General features: G+C 33.4%; 1 protein-coding gene and 1 non-coding gene across 10 annotated transcripts in view; both read right to left on the bottom strand.

The window, feature by feature from the left end:
• Positions 1-20,932, bottom strand: part of LOC145975136 (uncharacterized) — a 64,703-nt gene that overhangs the window by 15,173 nt on the left and 28,598 nt on the right. For 7 of the 9 annotated variants that reach the window (XM_083105348.1, XM_083105356.1, XM_083105347.1 and 4 more), the window contains 3 exons: positions 17,156-17,358; positions 12,995-13,243; positions 656-869 (listed from right to left, as the gene is read on the bottom strand). In XM_083105348.1, coding sequence (XP_082961474.1) covers positions 656-869; positions 12,995-13,243; positions 17,156-17,358 — 666 coding nt within the window. Of the gene's footprint in view, positions 1-655; positions 870-12,994; positions 13,244-17,155; positions 17,359-18,045; positions 18,247-19,213; positions 19,395-20,932 lie in introns of those variants that run through there. The other 2 variants (XM_083105353.1, XM_083105354.1) reach the window with 2 other exon arrangements.
• Positions 17,529-17,600, bottom strand: Trnap-ugg (transfer RNA proline (anticodon UGG)). The gene has a single exon. It is a non-coding gene; the product is annotated as a tRNA-Pro (tRNA).

Below are 20,932 nucleotides of genomic sequence, written 5' to 3'. Positions count from 1 at the left end.
GTAAGAAATACATATATAATAATAAATCAATGATAAATTAAAACATTGCCTGTCCAGGGCTATAAACTTCACGTACGATTAATAGTACTGAGCTATGTTTGTCCCACAGCTGGATATAGTGCTCGATAAAATATGTATGAAATTTATTTTTAGTAAACGTGGCCTTTACATGAACGACAGCTAGTGTCGTTTTTACGTTGAAAGAGGAGCTCTTTGTATTGTTTCGCGAAATTACGACAAGTTTTTATTACTAATTGGTTCTTTCAATATTTCTTTGACGCTCAACGATTGATTCGAGATAAGCTACATAAAACATTTAATTCTGTAGTTGACGCAGGAAAGAAAATAAACTTAAAATTCTTGAAAAGGAAAATGTAAATAAAATATAGTTAGGATCAAATATGGTTAAAATCAAGATAAATATACATTGCTTCTAAAACATGATATCAAGCTTTAAAAAAGTATCTTTGCACTCATAATAACTTTCACTTATAATAACATTCAGAATAATTTATATTTTCCATTATAATACACAGTTTGAAGTTTATTTTCTTGATTTTGAGCTTAATCGAATAAATCGTTAATAAATCGAATCTCGGTATTAGGTATGTAAAGATAACATAAGTGAGATAAGAAAGATCTATATTAAACTTACCTAACGGAGCCTGAAGTCACCAGGAAGGGCATAGGAGTCGGGCATGGACTCAAAGGCGAGCTGCTGACGGAGCTACGAGTGCTGCTCAAAACAGAGTGCGGACACTGCGGTGGACCCACGTGTGGCCCTCCCGCGCCGCTTCCCCCTTTGCTAGACGCACGACCCTTCAGACACGGGATCTTCGGCCATCCACTTACGTCCTTGCCAGATACCCCTGAAACAATACAGGTTGCACCGGTTATTTTAGGGGTAAAAGCTAATGAACCAGAACACACATGCAGCGAACTGCTCAATCACCCAATGACCCACATTAGAGATGAGTTCTTTTTATAAAATATTTAAAATAAATTTTTCATTAATAATAATAAAGCATCGAAGTGAAGTTTTTAAATCTCTTAAATACTTAAAGACAAGAATTTGTAATGCCATGTTTCAAAGATAAAATTACATAAAACATCTAAATTTAATAATTAGAGATTTGGCTCAAGTAATCAAAAAATTAAAAAGAAAATGGCATAAGAGCCAACGCGCAGTAGTTGGAGCGCAGAGAAGCAACAACACTTCTTTCTTTTTTCAATATTAGTTTTTAAAAAATAAACCGCGCATTGGCTCTTATGCCATTTTCTTTTTAATTTTTATAAAACATCTAATTTTTCATTTAGTTCGAAGTAAAGAATACTTTTATAATTGAGAGATTTTTATCGAAAAAGCTATTTAAATTCTTTTTAGAATATTACATAGTTACAAAATACAAAGTATATAGTTAATTGAACTCTCAACTCTATGAAAGTACCAGCTACATAAAACATCCATCTCTAAAATATTGATAACTTGGGAGAGAGAAAGAGAGAGAGTACACTATATAAATATAATTCTAATAATAGATTATACCTCGCAAATATATTGAGTCTAAAAAGGCCTCGTGATAAAAAAATTATTTTTAACTATCTCTGTTTCCAAAAAGTCGTTTTTCTCGTAATAATTTTCTTTAACAATTTAGATATTAAAAATTTTACATACAATTTTAATGAGTAAATGCTGCAATATTTCAAAAGAAAAGTAACAAATATACGGACACGTTACATTTATCAAAATGATTTTATGTTACCTAAAATATCCATGAATAATTCCCCGACATTAACAAAATTCTGGTTGTCACGAAAGTGTTTTAAGAAAGAAAAATATAAAAAAGGAGGGGCTTTTATTTTTTTCAATATACATCAAGCTTATTACGAGATAATTATGGTACCATGGGAAGTACCATGCGTGCTGCACGCCCGCTATGTGTACTATATCAGGGTCACTGCGCTCCTCCCGTAGCTCCTAGCGACATTATTGCAGCGCCAAGATAACGCGACGTTTAGTATGCAAAGGGAGGACTTTTCCGACCTCTTTCAAATCCACTATCATTTGAATATACATGGCACTGCTTGTGATTTAACGAGGCGATACGCGCATAGAACGTCTCTCGGTCGTTTAGATTTCCGTTTAGAGATAAAAACCGAACGCACATTAGCAAACAGAATGATCGCGTATGATAGTTAGATCAGTTCTCTCCGCTCCAGATTATATTCGATCAAAGTTGTTATAATGGATTTAAAAAAAAAACACTTGTTTTTATTAGATAGCATAAGGAAAATTGCAAACGTATTATTGAATGTACTTAAAATGCAATTACATCTGATTTTCTTCTCTTATGTAACTTTTAAATATATGAAAGGAAAATCATTACAAATAATTTTAAATGAAAATCAGCAATTTCCTCATCTTAAGAACATTTTTCGAAATGCTATATTTTTATGTGACTTCGAGAGATTGTTGTTATTAAAATCGAATATTGATAAAAAAAAAGTTCTTGAAATTTTAAATCTTTTCTTCTAACACGCTGTATCAGATTTGTTATTCAAGTGCAGATGAAAACCCGTTAAGCATTCTTGAGATTACGGCTCGCTTGCCAATTAAATTCCACCTGCCTAACAACGTCGACGTTGGATAATTCAAACAGGAAGGAAGCTGCTGGCCGCAGATGCAATGCGGTGGACAAGCATGAATTTGTAACGTGGTCGAACTCTCTCGACGAGAGGATCTGCATAACGCAAAGCAGTATAGCCGGTTCTGCAATTCAGTTCTCCAACAATGGGAGATCAGCGTCGACAAAGCCTCTGTAGCCCCCGTGTTTTTGTTCCCAGCTATGTGTTACGCGTACGAAAGCGAAAGAATGATGGCTACTATCAAATGTATGATTGTACACCATCGCGATGTCGTAACATCCTCACGAGGCGAGAAAAAACAAGATAAACAGATGTGCGAACGCATAATACATACACGCCAACACCCAGCTAGAATTTTTGTCGATAACATAAAATGCAAAATCACTTTAATTTCAAAATACTTTATAATATGTTATAAATATGATAAATATTTATATGGCAAGTTTACAATTTACATGAAAAAATGATTTATTTATTATAATTCCCATTATATTTTTTCAGATATTTAATGAGAAGTGTACTTTTTCTTCTTGAAATATATTTTTATATAAGATAAAATTAAAAAAAATATGAGCAATGTATTATGTATAAAGGTTTCTTCGTTTTGTATTATGTATAAAAGTTCTTTCGTTCTCGTCATGGCTTAAATCAATAAATTCAAGTTAACATTAAAACTTAATTAATGTGAAATAAACAACATAAATTCTTTCAAGAAAAAACTACTAATAAATTTTAAGACAATGCAAAACAAAATTCAATATGGTAAAATGAAAGATTGCAGATTAAAGTCAAATTAATATTTACTGCGAAAATATTAAGTTCAAATTAACTTCTTAAAATAACGAAGATTATATTGACGCAGAAGAAAGAGAGAGCCTAACATGAATTTCAGAAACATGAAACAGTATTATAAATTTCAATAATAAAATTCAAAATCATTTTACTAATTTCGTGATAATTAAATAAACAATTATTATTTAGCAATCTAATAACAACTGTTAATTTTATCATTACAAAATTATCAAAATTATTATATCCATTTGTCTAACCATTTCAATTATCTTATGTCAATAAATATCAATCTCCCGTCATTTCTTGTTTGAAGCATCCGGACAAAAGCTTCGAGCTAAATTCAATTTAGCGACTAATACAGGAGTGAATTTAAATATACGAATGTTTATGTCATAGTTGTCGCATAGTAGTCGCACAAGGTTACTTAATCTCAAAATCAATATAATCGTCACTCTATTCCAGTTAGAATCTCCCGGACTTCGCAAAGCCGGACAATGGCAGAGAAGAATAATGCAGCATCATAGTGAATGTATATTGCCGTTGGTACAAATCGCGCGGATAATAAGAAGACATCTCAATCTGAAAGTATCGGAAAATATCGGAAAATCGTTCTGGAGATGAAGTCTTTAGCCGGATATTTTCATCCTTCTTCCAAAAGAGAAAGGAGAGAAAAAGAACGAGGAAGTGACGCAACGCGGCCTGGAAGCGACAATCTGCGGGAATTTGTTCCTGACCAACGTCTTGGATCTTAATAAACTCACGGCGAACCGCCAATCGATTACCCGCATCTATGTATCTGTAGACATGTCCTAGATTCTCTCCTTTTAATCGCAAGCGAGAAAAAAAGACAGTTTTAATTTCCTACATTATTAGTTAAAAGTGATTAAAAATTTTAAAAAAATTTTAGTAAATTAAATTTTTTAACTATTATAAAATATGCTATCGTAATATCATATATTTTACAAAATAATAGAAAAAAATAGAGAAAGAAAGAGAGAGAGAGTGATATTCTGCGAATGGCATTTTTTGTCATAATTAAAATTTTTCATACACATTTATGCGAACAGTTACAAATTTTATAATATTTTAATCAAATCTCTGCTGAATCGAGCAGCAAAATAGACTAGAACAGGTCGAAAGAAGCCAAAGGATACATTCCACAACTCGGTCATCGGCGAACAGCGTTTAATTGGTTGGCAGGGCATCACCGAAATCGGTGTAACCCACTTTTGGCAAAGGCCAAGACTAAATCTAACACACGTCTCTATGCTATGCTATATTAATCATTCCCTTTATCTGACTGCGCTAGCATGCCTCGTGGCGCACGATAAACCTGACCTTTCAGAGAAATAAAATATACCATCAGATCCAGAAGATAGCAAACGCATCCTCGCGAAAGATCAATCGGTGTTTAAACGATGATCGGTATCTGATAAATTACAAATTACTCGTGGAACTCGCTCGATCCTCGGCGAAGATATATTATTAATGCAACCTTTTGGGATCTAAATGCTGTTAAAACCGCGAAATCTATTGCTTACGTGGAATAACTATGTTAACAATTTATGGAAAATGGTATCGAAAGTTCAGGCTATTGGTGGGATAATTAAGAATTCTCTCAAAAATTTTACAAAAATAATTACGAAATATAAAACAAAATTAAGTAAACAACAATATTTTTCTGTATTTTTCGCATAAGTAAATATGAGAAATTAGTTTGAAAAGTGAATTTATTTTAAATTTTATAATTAATAAATGACTTTTTTTAATATTATCATATTAAATTAAGTGATGTGAACTTTTTTAAGCTTTCTCATACACATATTATCCGCTTTATATCTATGGATAAAATTTGCTAATGCATTATGTCTTATGATGTAACTACACAATACCTTATCACGTAGGCAGCATCATATAATCTCGCATAGGTATTATCCTGCTAAAATAATGTAATACCGCAGGATCTGTATATATTGCAGCAATTTAATTATATCGCTACAATTCATATTTTAATTAACACAATGTTAGAACGGCTTTGTTTAATTAATGAAACGTCATTATTGTAGAAAAGATATTTAAAATATGAAATTAAATTAAATTATGTAATAATGAATTATTAACAAAGTTTCATGATAAAGCGTATTATATCATACTAATTTATTTTATTCAATCAAATTTTATTTTCAAATTTTTAAATTTAGTTATATCAAATGGGAGGATTCGCACATTATTCATATACATAATCTTCAAATTAAATAAGCTTCTTTTAATTTTTTAAAGCTTAATTCTTTTAAAGAAAGAAGTCTTGAATTCTTTATAATTTCGAAATAATCAAGCCAAATATTTCGGAAGAAATATCTTCGCTGAGGAAAAATCGTTTATTCGATCGTATTATTCGCAAATGCAGAGGCGTCCAATGCAAATTATTTAACAGACCAGGAAATGTACGTCAATGAAATGTCGAGACCATTATGTCCGTTCGAGACAATCAAACTATGTACTCGGGCACTTTGTCGTCATATCACTATTCTTTTTCTCGCCTACGGAAAACGTTTCAATACTTGAAGAACCGGAGAAAGTCGGGTAGTATGTAAGTCGTATAGGTGTGCCTTACGGCACAAATAGATGTAGAGGAAAAATATCGACATATGTACATGTATATATGTGTATTTGTGTGTACGTGCGGCCCTGAAAGCGCGACGGCAACATCTGATTGTAAGTTGTAAGACACTGTCGTCGTTCCATCTCTGCGTCATACACATTTTGAATATTCAAACAAGCAAGTTTTTTCAAATGCCCTTTTCCTGGCGGTCACGAAATAATTCTTGGCCGATGGATATCTTGAGAACAGACAATTTTTTGTGAGTCTATTAGTGCTGTATATTAATGGTATATTTAAAATTTGTATAATTTTTCTCAAGTTTTTTCCACCAAAAATGAAAGAACTTATGCCCGTGGCATCAATTTATTGAATTGGAATTTATTGAAATGGTTAGTTTGCGTGCGTTCGATACATGAATAAGTAATCCAAACTGTAATTTTTCACTGATTAATATTGAATAAAGTAAATTAAGCTCTCTGATTACAATAAGAATAGAAAGGCTAATTATATATGCTTAAGAGAGTTCAATCAAAAGCTTCCGGATTCTAATTGGTCATTTTATTTCTATTGAAATTAATATTAGTCGGTCATTTGTTCACGATAACTTCATAATCTGATATTATTTATTTGATGTACACTAATTTTGTTAAATTTCTGCTAACAAGGCAAATCTATAATTTTGTTTTCAGTCACGCGACTTAAGCATTTCTAGCTTTGATTGAGTTAATAGGAAATTGATTAATTTGAACAAAATAAGTCTCTAAATTTATATCATTTTCCAGATGTAATCGATCAATATACTAAACTGGAAACGGAATATGAGTCACTCAAGACTTAATGGAATCAACAACTCCATCATTTATGAACAGAGTGCTCTCGCGAGGGTCTAAGAAAATGATAGTCGAGCTTTCTATCGAGCCTTTTTCGATGATCGCGTGATAATAATAACCGTCGCGTTCATCTTCAGTGACGTTCACGGACGCTCGTAAAATACGAAATGCGATTAAAGCGAAGCGCGGTAACAATGTTATCCAGCGACGACGTTGCCATAACGCATTCATTAAAATAGACGACTGGAAAAGGGTTAAAACATAGGGAAGATCCACATCTGGGGACGGAGGGAGAGACGGGAGACGTAGAGGAACAAGAAGAGGACGAGAAATAGGATTGAGGGCAACAGATGTCATGGACCCTGGGAGCTTCGCGCGACCCAGTTTAACCTAACGTGTCCTGTAACCAGCTCCGCTAATGCCGTTGCCGAACTACCATCGACGATGTTCAGCTACGCCCAACGACGCTGATCCTGCTTGGGCCAGCGAGCAACCCAGTGGCTTTAACGTGCATCACCCATCTAGATGCAACAGTCGTTGGCATCTTTCATCGGTGCCTAGTCACTTTCGCTCGAATGATCGCTTGCATCTCACGAGATAAATGTCTACTATAATAATAGGCGCGAGTTGATATCTGAGAAAGCATTAAGTTTAGAATGTTTTCGCCTCGATCACAAATTTCACTCAAAATAAAACGAATTTTGATATTGAAAAGAAAAATGAATTTTTTTCTAGAACCAATATTTTAATGAAGACGCTGACAATATCATTTATAAAAAAATTATCGAGATTAAACCATGAATTAATTATATCGAAAATGGCGTTATATAAGTCCAGCTTTCAAGTTTGATGAATCTCAACGATCTTCAAGACACATTCTCGAAATTAGACTTGAGGATAAACGAGAAAGAAAGAAAGACGGAGAGAGAAAGTACAGAATACATTGCATTTTACGTGAAACCAAACAAATGCTTCGATGCGGGTACATCCTGCAAGATTAAATCTACCATACAATCCTGAAAAATGCATCGCGAAGGCGACCCGACGAAATATCGATCGTACTTCGTCTTCGCGATCGCTTCGTCTTCCTGCATCGTATGTGTTCTGCGATTACGTGATTTGCGTTCCTGCTGCGTGTATCAAGGCTGCACTTCGTCGCAGACGTCGAGGTAAATTTACATTTAGATCGAGATACAATCAATCCGTGAATACGCGTCGACGAACGAGCTTTTCCGCTTCGCTTCCGACGACAGCGAGAAGAGATCGCCGGGGGTGCACGACACCCAGACTCTTCCTCTCGGGGCAAGCATTTCACGCATCGCCGAGAATGTTCTCGCAGAAAAATTGCATGCGAACTTATCGCTGAATCATACTCCACTTGTGCTCCGCGAAGATCGAATTTGCGGCAGAGTTTCCAACAAAGACGAGATGAATTTATCGAAGCGTGAACGCTCGCAGAAGATATCCGTGTTAGCACGGGAGATAGCAAACTTGCTGAGCAGTTCATGTGGAGAATATGCAAAGCATCCTGAAATATCTGATCTTCATTTCACCGAGTCTTACGATCAATTTGAAGTCATCTTTTTCTTAATTATCGGAGCAAAATATCTCTCTCAGCAAACTCGTTTTAAGAAGAAAGTCGATAAAATATTGTCTCTCATTGCTAATTTCTAACACTGTCTCCATTTATATTAATATTTATTTCAAGATTCTAAAATCGAAATTCACGTGCTATTCTTAGTATTTTACAACATTGTCTTTTCTAAAATTTATTCTTTGCAGCTAACATTCAATTATCAAATATATTTGCACACTTTACTTTTGTTTTTTTCATTTTCTACACAATTTCTCGCAGTTGCATTCGAGTATTCATGGTGAGATTTTTAAAAGCGCACTGTCGGTCACGCTTTCCATGCTACCGCCCTAATTGTCTACATCCAAGTAAAACATCCTTGCTCGTGTTTTTGTGCGACTCCTTCCTTGAGTTCGTGAGACAAGTTGTATTTATCCATGCTTCGCGAAGCCAGACATAATTTCATCGTTTTGTCGTAAAGCGGAAACTCCAGTGCAATCGTCTTCGCAAAGAGAGAAATTGTATTTTTGACGAGCGTCGTCAGAATGCTTGAATTTGGCTTTAAAAGCACAATATCTAATATTATTCTTCAAGTAAATGCTTGTCTCAAAAAAGATATCGCTGCATAACTTAAATCTAGAAACGCCAATCAATGGATTGTCAGAAAAAAAAAGTAAAGTGTAGTTGTCAAAAAATCGGCAGCAAAATAAATCATTATTTTCTATTTTTTTTTATGATATGTGTTACATAAATCGACACACCATTTTTCATTATTCTCTTTCAAAAATCTTGCAAAAATATTGAAAATATTCCAGGAAAAAATTTAAACAATTGCCATTTTTTGTCGCAAATTCTAATTTTAAAGCAAGAACATTTTATTGAAATCTTCAATAAAGATATTATCCTGTTCCGCGGCAAGATACGTTTTGATTCAGAAATCATTAATTAGTAAAATAAATCATGAACAACTTTGTCAATATTTTTTCAAGTTGATTTCTCCTTCTCTCTTTCCGTATGTAGCAATCTGAAAAGTACGCATTCCTTCCTGTGGAAACTAGATATCATGAAAGACTTTCATCTTCTTGAAACGACTTGCCTATATGTACTTGCCTCGAGTACTTGAGCGAGAACATTGCAGCCATCGTCGGTATGAGATTTCTCGAAAATGATCAGTCTCGCGGAAACTGCACAAAGGGTGTATTTTACCGCAGGGAAAGAGGGAAAACGAGAAAGAGAATTCGTCCTTGGGAGAATAGACCGAAGCTATACTCTTTCAACGCACATACGCGAGGTACTTATGAATGATGCTCCGGATGCGAACAGAAATTGCATGAAAAACAACGCGTTCGAATCGACAAATACACAAAGAGAAAAAGAGAAGGATAGTAATGATTCATTCGGACCGGAATTAAATGGATGGAACGGAATGATGCACGTGCACTGTGTACGCTCCGACCTTGTATCTCTTTTTCCTCGGAATTTCGCGCGACGAGAAACGGTCGAGACGATGCTCACAGCATGAAATCAATCTTTCTTAAATTGTCCCTTTATAAACGCGACGTTGTTAACGCTAGAATGCTTCTCCAGCTGCATCTTTATCCGCTCACTGTCAACGTGATCGACAGAGTAGATTATATCTCTGAGCGATAAAAGGAGAAAAAAATATTGAAAAGAAGATTCGAAAAGTTCTTTCCACAAAATCGAAATTGTGATATAGAATTGTAATGCCAAATAATTCCAAAAATGCAAATAAAATTGTAATTTTAAAGTTAAGTAAATGTCATCTGGAAAAAAATAATAAAATCTCGTAATAAAAAATATCAATTGAAGAAGTTACGCGAAATGAATTATACGATCGCACGATGCGTAAAACGATGCATACAAATGTTTAATTGTTAATAACAACTTTATTTCTTAACGTAATCATTTTCATGATCCCGCGAACACTGACCCATTATCGCAAAATGCAAATGTCATTAGCAAACTGCGTCTTCAGCTGCGTTCGAGTGTTTGTATTCAATTAGCAGAATTCTCATGTTCTCGGTGATGCTCCATCGTTGATATATATGACATTTCGTTTTTATTTAGCGAGCTCTGTTTACGATGTTTACGATGTTTACGAAAAGAAACGATCGAATCTGAGAAAATGATCAAGCACTTTGGCCCGCCTTATTCATTTTCCGGTGTTCATATTTTATCACGATGAGCGACATGTCATGGAACAAAAAATCACCGCGAATTATTGGATTGTTTTTGCGTCATTGGAATGACACTTCCTAGGTTTCGCGCATCGATGAAGCTTAAAAACTGCAGTTAAACTGCGGTGACTCACGGTGAGAAACGTACGAGAGTATGCAAAAGCGACCTTCGACTCTAATAAGATCTTATTGCGTGCTGCGCTGCGAAAGAAATTGCGACTGTGCAATCAGTCAAGTTCCGAGCTTTGCGATTCGAATAAATTGTCGAGTAGAAACGAGTGGAGAAACGTGTATCATCATAAAGCCAAGAACGCACGTGTACGTGAGAAGATTTATGATATACGAGCTAATCAAACTTCGCGCGAATCATTTTTCTTTAAATTGTTCTTGAAGCTAATGTGTACATTTATTACCAAAATAAATTTTTATCTAAATTTCTAGCACTTGTATATATTTTTTCCAAATAAAACATTATAATACTTATATATTTTACTTGGAAAGGAAATATGGATACTGTGCAATAATTTTAACAATCATATTACTTTCTATAAAATAAAATTTTATTTTCAATAAAAAAGTACGTTAAAATTCCATTAACTTTACTAGTTTATATGAAGAACGTTAGGTCGCTTCGTGTTTAGCGAGAGATATTCGTACGTGAACAGACTAGCTACATTGCAATTTTTATTACCGTTGCACCGTCGAGTTCCTACTTGCAACAGCAACTGTCAACATGCGATCGCTGCAGCAACAATTCTCTCGGGAGTTCGTGTCTCATCAAAATGTAGCCAGTGCAAGCTCTAAATTCTCTCAAAGCATCTTAAATTTTTTACACCACGCTGCTCTCTTCCAACTCTTGAAAAATTTTAGCTTTACCTGCGATGCTCATCCTATTGAAAAATAACTGACTTCGTGCGCATTCAATATTTAACTATCGAAAATTGTTCGTTTCTCCAGCAAACTTATAATCTAACACCCTGATATTTCGTACTAAATTTTACGAGGAGCCAATAACTCTCGAAATTCTCATCGCTCTTCTTGCAATTCTCCGAAAGTTTGAGAATAAAAAAACTTTGATCCCTCGCTGTGGATTTACCATCGCGCCATTCGACGCGATTCTCTCGATCTCTTGAACGCGGAAACTTGTAGGATTTGCAACGCGCACCGACCTACGCAATAATCTGATAGAGTCGTATTAGCCTGAATTCCGACAATCCAGTTAGCTACCCTACTCTTCGCCTGATCCAGCCTCGTCCTGAATTCGAAGCAATTGACACGACCTGGCACGCTCGCGATAATAAGACAACACGAACTGATAGGTTTTCTAAGACGATACTGAAGGGCATGAAATCTTAAAATGCCGAAATATCTTATAAACCCATTTTATCATGGACTATCAAACTAATTGTCATCTATAATAGACACGCAATCAGCAAAATATAACTGATATGTCACTTACTTCCAAAAATATTTACAGAGATTTAAGTTTAACCTGAATAATATTACTGATACGAAGTCAGGACAAATGATCATCAAGAACGGTGATTTAAGCAAGACGGACAAGTCGACCAATTGCCACCGACAGACATTTTAACGCTAACTATTGTGATTATAATGCCTGACAACGCATCATCTCTGTATGAAGATCATACCACTTAACTGTAATTTTAAGAGAATAAAAAAAAGTGTAATAGCATCGCGTGACATGACGATAATGACCGGCGATACTGTCTGGAGAGATCGAGATCTTTTCTCGAGAAGCATTTTAGTGGCTGTTTCGTTCTTTGAAAAAAAGATATCATCGAAATTGCAGGCGCATTTATGTACGGTAATTACATGCATCAGATGATCGCGAGACATAGCATATAAGTTCTGCAAAAACGCGAAACAAGTTTCGCTTCTCACACGATTAGCGAATATCATATTTATGTACTTTACTTTTAGAAGTATGTCGATATACTTGCAATAATAAAAAGTAAAAGTAAATAATGGAAGAATTTTTAATAGAATGTAATCTTATTAAGTAAATTCTAAAATATAAATAAATTTTGAGAAAAACCATTTTAAAACTATAATGAGACTATTAAATAAAAAATAGGCAATTAATTGATTAAAAATGAATTTATAGACACAATTATTTAAAAATACGCGAAAACCATGAGATTATATTAAACCAAATTGAAAATAACAAATTTTGATTAATTTGAAGTCACGACATAATATTGCACAAATTCAGATTAATCGATCAAATAATAAATAATCTCAATTTTTTTCTTTCTTTTAAAATCTCAGAAACGCTGATTTATACAAAAGGTTTTAAAGACGAAGTAATATAAACGAAAGATTGACTCACCGAGCATTTTGATACCCTGAACCGGACTAAGAGGATAGAAGTCCCCGTGAAGCGGGCAATGAAAGCCCACCCTGCGCTCTCTTCGCCTGGCGCGTCTTGTGAGCGTACACAGCAGCACGCCAAGGGCAAGCATAAGGGCGCCCACAACTATGCAAATCGGCCCCAGGATGCGAGAATTGCCAGTAAAGGCGATTCGTGCCGCGTATGAATTTTTGTCCTCGTCCTCGCCAGGGCCGCGATAAGACGCAGCTGCAACAAATAAGCAATTTTAAATTATTTTTTAATTAAATTCAAAATTTTTTTAGATTAAATATCTAATTAATTATATTACAATTATATAAAATTTTTTCTTTAATAAAAATATTTTCTAATATTTTTCGAGTAGTTATTTTTCACATTTTCGACTAAACAAAACGTATTTTTAGTAGAAACGAGATAAATTCTCGCATAAAAGTACATTAATTCTATTAACAATTTACGCAAAATTTACAGTTGTGTGAGAATAATTTAGTTTTGTTTCTCTATTGTTAAATGCATTCAGGAAATGTTCTTAACAATAAGAGTGTGATTTTATATAAACGATCTAGGTTATTCAAACACAATTTCGGTTACATTGTGCTCGACTTTCGCGGAAGTAAAGCTCAGAGCTTAGCGGATAAAGCTTTATGTTCTCTTTGCGTGTTTCTCCTACAATGCCGCAAAATCGTTTCGTATTCCATAAAGCTCTGTAATTACGTTGGTCCGACGAGGTTCGAACAGGTTCGCATTACTATGCGCATTGACTATGCAAATGCACATAAACTTTTCTAGCGTAAAGTTTCATGTGCCCAAAGGAAAATTCTTTGGGAATGTAATGACACTTGTGTCTTATCTTCACCGATCATGAAGTAAGAATGTTGTGGCATATTTAAAGAGAAAATGTTCGTCTGTAAACGAGCAGCGGAAATTACGAACATAAATACGTTCACAGAAGGGTTTCGCCTCCGAGGATATTTTAATCGATAACGCCAGCGGTCCGCTTCATAAACGATTGACAGATTCGTTAAATTTCTTTTCGTCTCCTTTTTTAGGAATAAGATAAGCAAATTTCTACATAAATACAATAATGCAAATAAAATAAATAAAATGAACAAAATGAATAAAATAAACAAAATAAAATAAACAAAACAAACAAAACAAACAAATACGCGTTTATTTAGAATTTCTCGTGTATGAATATTAATTCTTTTTTTTGTATCTTTTTTTACTATACTATAGTTTTAAAGTAACAAGGGATTTTTTGAAAAAGAAAATTGTTGTAACAAAATTGCATATTTTGAAAGCACGGCGAAAATAATACATGAAATAATGTAAAAAGTTATGTATTTAAAAAAAAAAGAAAAAAACGCGGACGTGAATAAAAATGTATCACATCCGCAAGACAGTGTCTTGCGATCCATTCAGTCCATAAGATCGATTTATCCCATAATCAAAAATAAAATCCTCCGTTCCACTTGACTCTATCAAAGAAGCCTCGACTCGGGTGCGATAAACGTAACAAAGACATTAACGCAGCATGAATAAGCGATGAGGATAGAGGGATAAGTGTCTAAGAGAAAGAGAGACGCTTAGAGAAATAACGAAAGGGAAATGGGCTACAGGACCGGTTTTAACGCGGTGATGGCAGGAAAAAAGGAGGATAAGGAGAGAGGAGGACAGACCGGTTTTGATAAATCGGTTGGTAACAACACTCGGCATCCCGTATATGTGAAGAAGCGTGGCGAAGGCGAAGTGACGAAGCGCGCGATGTGAGAAGCCAGCTGTTGCTTGGCGAACAGTCTGAGCCTTCTTGCTCTTTTTTCTTTCGCTTCTTCTTTTCCGTGATACGAAAGCTGTGTCTATGGTGCTATCTCTGGGGTCAGTGTCCCGACGTACACGGACTGTAGCGCCTATAAATTAATTCAACGAGAAAGAACGGCAAGCGGTCTTTCGCCTTCAAAAAAACCTTGAAAAGTTTCCGCACATATTTATTATATTGATACATTAATATTTATCAATATCGAAATTTACTTTTTAAATTCTATGAAATTCAAAATCAACTGACGCACCACCAAATGTTATTTTTGGATGTTAAAATTAATGCGCAAAATAATAAAATGTAAAAAAAAATAATATAAAAGATAATATAAAATATATATCAAAAATATATGAAAATATATAAAAAAAAATATATAAAATATATAAAAATTATGTATATATAATTAAAATTAAAATAAAATCATATTAATATATTTATCTTTATTTGCGAAAGAGAGACTTCCGAGGTTTCTCTTTTGGTTTCATGAATATATATTAATATTTTCAAAAGCATAATAAAGGCAGGACAAACTCTATGTAACTGCGACGTAATTTATTTAAAATTACAATCAAGTAATTTGCAATTTAAACGTATATACGATGCTCGAGGAATTCCAAATATTTTTGCGCAGCTCTACTACTGCTTTGGCTTGTTGAATATGGCTTCTTTTTCTATTAATCCACTTATAATATGTATGCGAAAAGGCTTCGATCATTAGTATGCGACAACAAAGAATATTAACTTGTCAGTTATCTCTTCCTTACGTCTGTGCTATCAATATCATATGTTGATAGTCATTAAGCTGTCGTTCAAACATCTTTTTCATATAATTTCAGCTTTATACACACTATTTATTTATTATTATCATAAATATATAAAAGGATTTTAGTTTCAAACCGAAAAATTGTGAAATCTTTAAAATATTTTTCAAGGATTATATTTAATTTTGAAAATTATTTTTATGGCTTTAATCAATGAAAAACGTAGTCTCTTTTTCTAACAAATATTATTAATTTTACTCCGAAAAATATCATTTATATTTAAAATAATATTAAAATAAAGATCTCTCTATAGCTCTCTAATAACCTTCAAATAATATTCACAAAAAATCGATATCAAGTCCGTCCGCGCATGTTTCATTAATAATAAAAGAAATGATAACATTCTATGTTTATATAGCGGATATTGCTAAACCAAATAATAACAAGTCTAGAATATAAACGCTAAACGAAATAGAACACGTAAGACGCACTTTCTCGTAAGCATTAATCATCGTGATATCTCATTCTGAAATAAATACCAATTCTCCTTTTAAAACGCGACCCACATGTGATTATAAAGTCTATGCTTTCTCCGAAATGGAAAGCTTGAGATTATATCCATAATAGAGATTATATTCATAACTAATCATGCCGCGACGCATTTTTATATAAAAATAGATATGAATATTCGAACAAGCGTCGAAATAAAGAAGATAAATAGAAGTTGCAAAATGATATATACATACTCATCCAATCGATATTGTGAAAAATTATCATCGTATTTTCATCGCAAATAATAGAAAAATTCAAAATTTGAGAGACATTTTAAAGTGTTTTTTTTTCTCATGATGTTCATTCGATGAAATGAAGTGATTTTCATTATTAGTCGAATCAATTGGAATTCCGCGTCTTTTGTCGAGATGCAAATGCGGATGCAAACAATACGTTATGAGGTAATAATGCGGAAAAAAACACGAGAGACCGGTGAATATTCACGAGACTCACTATTGTCCGACATACTGTGCACTTTAGCAAAATTGCAATTTATGCGAGCGCATTTATAAAAATGGAATAATGCAGCGCAATTAAAAGCCCTGCGGTGCAAAATCTTGCAAAAATATTTAGAAAATGCAAGTATATCTATCGTTTATTTGACATGTGTAGCACTTTGCGATGAATTTCTATTTCCACCATATTTTCAATGGTCGTCGTTTTAATGTTATAGAGTTTATTTGCCTAATATTTTCACGAGTATGCGTCGAGAATGCGAGTCTGCGATTTTAGAGGAAATATATATAATACAGGATTTACAGAGACGTGCAATATGTTTTGTAAAAACGTAACGATATCAAGAGAAACGTTGTCAGGTTGACACATAAAATGCATTTTTAACAATATTCCTGACGATTCTAAAGCTTCTTTTTGTACCGCATCGGTTTTGCGATAAATGTATCCTTTTTATCCGCTCTTTTTATGCATATAAAATTTACACGAAACATACATTTACGTAATTAAAAAAAAAAACAGAAGTAATTTTAAACGACAAAAACCGGAAATACGAACCAGTGAGTACGGCGCCGACGAGCATGAAGAGGGTACCGAATGCCGGAAGTGCGATCTGGCAATTCGCTGCTATTACTACGCCGGCGACCATCAGACCTCCCTCGATCTTTTCCACCCTCAACCGCGATATGGGAGTCGGGCATTTCAATTTTGCGCCCAGGCCACCGCCCAGCATCCCCTCTTCGGCTGCCATACTGCCGGTCCTGCAACAATAAGCATGACTAATTACAGTAGCTGTAATAAAGGCTTTCCGGCGAAAACTGCGCGGATGAGTGATCACCCATCGAGTAAGGAGGAACACTCTCTTTATATGATATATAAAATTTTTAGTAAAATGTATATATGAAAGGAAAAAAAAAAATTAAAAAAAATTGGGCTCAGCCGGGATTTGAACCCGGGACCTCTCGCACCCAAAGCGAGAATCATACCCCTAGACCACTGAGCCGCTTGGTAATCTTTTACCAATACGCGCTTAAGAATATACTGCAATTGTTAATCTTAACAATAATATGACTAAATACACATATAATTGAAAAAATGTTTAAAAATAAAAAAATCTATATAATTTTTGTCATTAAGAATTGGAGAAACGATTGAGATATCTATAGAATATTATAGATTCTAAGGAAAATATATATATTTAAGTTTATAATTTTATAATGTATTCATATTTTTATAACATTTTATTATAACTTTTTATAATAAATAAATATAAATTGTAAAAAAATATATAAAACTCATGACAATTATATAAAATGTTCAGATTGCATGGATTTCATTTTATAAAAATATGATAAGACTTTATATTAAAAATAATTTTTACAAATACAACTCGCACTAAGTTTTTCGTTATTTTCTTTCCAATGATCAAATTTAGACATCTTACTCACGCTTTGACAAGCTCTGTAAAGAGAAAGATAGCTTCCTCATAGACAATTCGACCTTTTCAACTATGATGAACTATGATGATCAGAGCGTAAATTCACATAAAGGTTCATTCTCAGTAAATTGTAGCGATGGAATAATTGAATCAATCAGCTGCATCGTGTACAGTTACTAATTTGACGTGGAAGCGGAGATTCGAGGCGTACCTGCAGGGCAGGATAATTAAGGTGAATATTCTATGTGGCTTGCCGAACTGACAAATAACAGAGAACATTATGGAATCTCCAGGGACGTATTATGCTGAATTATTTTAACCATAGAATTAAAAATTCCGTTCTATATATTTACCACATTTATATCGATTAATAGCAAATTTACAAAACGATAATACGAAAAGATAATTTCCTCATTTAAAAAAATTTTACTTTTTATTTAAATCTAATATAACAGAGGGAAATCATAGATAAAATCATGTATCAGGTTTGTGAAAGATTAATTTAAATATATAAATAATATAATATTTAAATATATCATGAAACGAAATACGAGAGAAATTAATTTCGAATATCGTAACTCGAAAATATGATATTTATTTGATTAAATATAATATAATATTGTTTTTAATTGGCGATATATACTCATGAAAATCTAACTACATTATCAATGTATAATTATTGATTATACGGAATATTTTTTAGCTCGTTCTTTCATCAAGTTGAACTCTATAGCAATAATAAAAGCTTAACCATGTACTATTTGTAAATATAGATAAAACCTTGACATCTGCGACAACAGACGAAAGCGATATAATTATATAATGCGTTCGATTTCCCATCATATTTTTATATTGATGTGCTATTATGTATTCTTTTCAAAATTAAATTAAAATTTAATTATCGAGCGATTTTTTCGAACAGGCTATTTATTTTTTATATTATACTTTCGATAAAAAATTTTTCGTTCTTCAAAGTATAAAAAAGTCTTTCAAATAATCTTCAAAACTATTTTTCAAAATACTTTTCTTTTATTCTTATTTTTACAATTCTTCGGTACAGAAGCATAATGAAATTGAGTCTAATAATTGCAATTCGAATCTGTCTTGTACTATTTCTCTTTCAGTTACAAGAAAGATTGTTTGTCCTGTCTTTAAAATACTAAATATATACTGCCTACCTTACAATAAATTCGTTCACTTGCAATTAGATTTTCCTCAAAAGACAGTTATGCTTATTACATAAAACTGGTTCAACGTATTAATGCAAACTCTGCGATAAATCAAAAAATGTCGAACGAATCGTATCAATTTTCGTGCCAATATTCGCTTCGAGCGCACGGTTCGACCGCCAGAAAATCACTGGTCTCTTCGGCGATTTTAACGGAATTATATTCCTTAACTCCGATGCGCGATAACAAGAAACTGACGACGCGGCAAACTTATCATTTTTTTTGGTACACGCGAGAATATGCAAACTACGTCGTCGATCGTAAGTCATGCGTCAAACATAAATTGCCCGTAGTGCATTATGTTTTTAAATTTACATTGTAACTGGACACGCGACAGCAGTAAAAACATAGTATAAATTGTTCATTTATGCAACTCTGTTTCGTGTCATTTTTTATCAAAAATTTAAACGAGTCAAATTTTATAAATATAACGTCCGAACCAAAAGCAAGCAAAAATCTTTAATTTTAGAAAATTATTTACAAACGATAATACTCGTATTATTTTAATCGTATATGTATTAAAAAGTAAATATATAAATAAGTACTCTCGAGATTAAAAATTTTTGTTGAAATTTTTATCGGCCAGAGAACGAAACAATTTTCGCGAAAAGCGTCCTACCATATATCTTCGGTGCATCCACTTTACGAGAAACGGAGTAACATCGCAACTTCTGCTGATAACACTTGTACTTCGGTCGATCAAAGTTTGCGAGAATTATGAGGGAAATACGCACGCGCTGCATTCTATCATGCAAAATTCAAGCTTCATCTTCCGGCAGTTGTAGCTTTCTGCATCTTTCGATCACGAATTTCAATATTGAAGAGATGTATTGTATGAATGATATATGCATTTTGTGTCGTATCAAAGGAAAAAAATAGTAGTGAAAATACTTTTTCAGATTCTAAACCGTACATAAAAATTTTTTCTCTGTTATGACAATATTCAAATAATTCTTCTATCATAGAGAGTTATTTGTCTTTTATCTTATCATTTTTTGATAAATTTCAAATATTCCGAAAAATATTATTTTGTAAGAAAAGAAAGCTTTAATTAACTTTAATTAATATATAATTTATATCCACATATAATTATTAGGCATTTATAATTTCTTGGCATGATCGGACGTCATTTAAACAGAAATGACTGATTTCCTAATTTTTTAGAAACACATATGTATATGCAATGCACGTGCGCAATCAAAAGGGTTTACTGAACGATGCAGAAGACATGTTAGCGATCAACGTGACCTTATTCCAAAGATGTCGACGAGATAACCCGTGTAACCGGGCGATTCTTGACTCGCCTCGCCCTCTGCCCCATTTACCCGGATGTTTCAGGTCATCGAGGTCGGAGGGGAAAAGTAACGGAGGAAGGGATAACAATTGAAGCAACAAGAACGAGTACCACTTACTCTCGCTCCACTAGCTATAAATAGGCGTCCACCATGTTGGCTTCATGCCTCGAAAGGGATAAAATTGAAAAATCGACGTTTCAAAGGTCATAAATTAGGCCTATACTTTGCGGCAATGACAATAAAATTTGAAATTATTATTATAGTAATTGATATTATATCAATAGTTCTGATAATTATAATAATATTGAAATAATTACTAATATAATCGTAATCAATCGATGCATTTTTACGAAAACAACTTTAATTTGTAAAA

The sequence above is a fragment of the Camponotus vicinus genome, unplaced genomic scaffold (genome assembly GCF_025532165.1).
Source record: "Camponotus vicinus isolate PSW18456_S1 unplaced genomic scaffold, iyCamVici1.0 SCAF_7, whole genome shotgun sequence".
Classification (NCBI taxonomy): domain Eukaryota; kingdom Metazoa; phylum Arthropoda; class Insecta; order Hymenoptera; family Formicidae; genus Camponotus; species Camponotus vicinus.
This window is presented reverse-complemented; position numbering and strand designations above follow the sequence as displayed.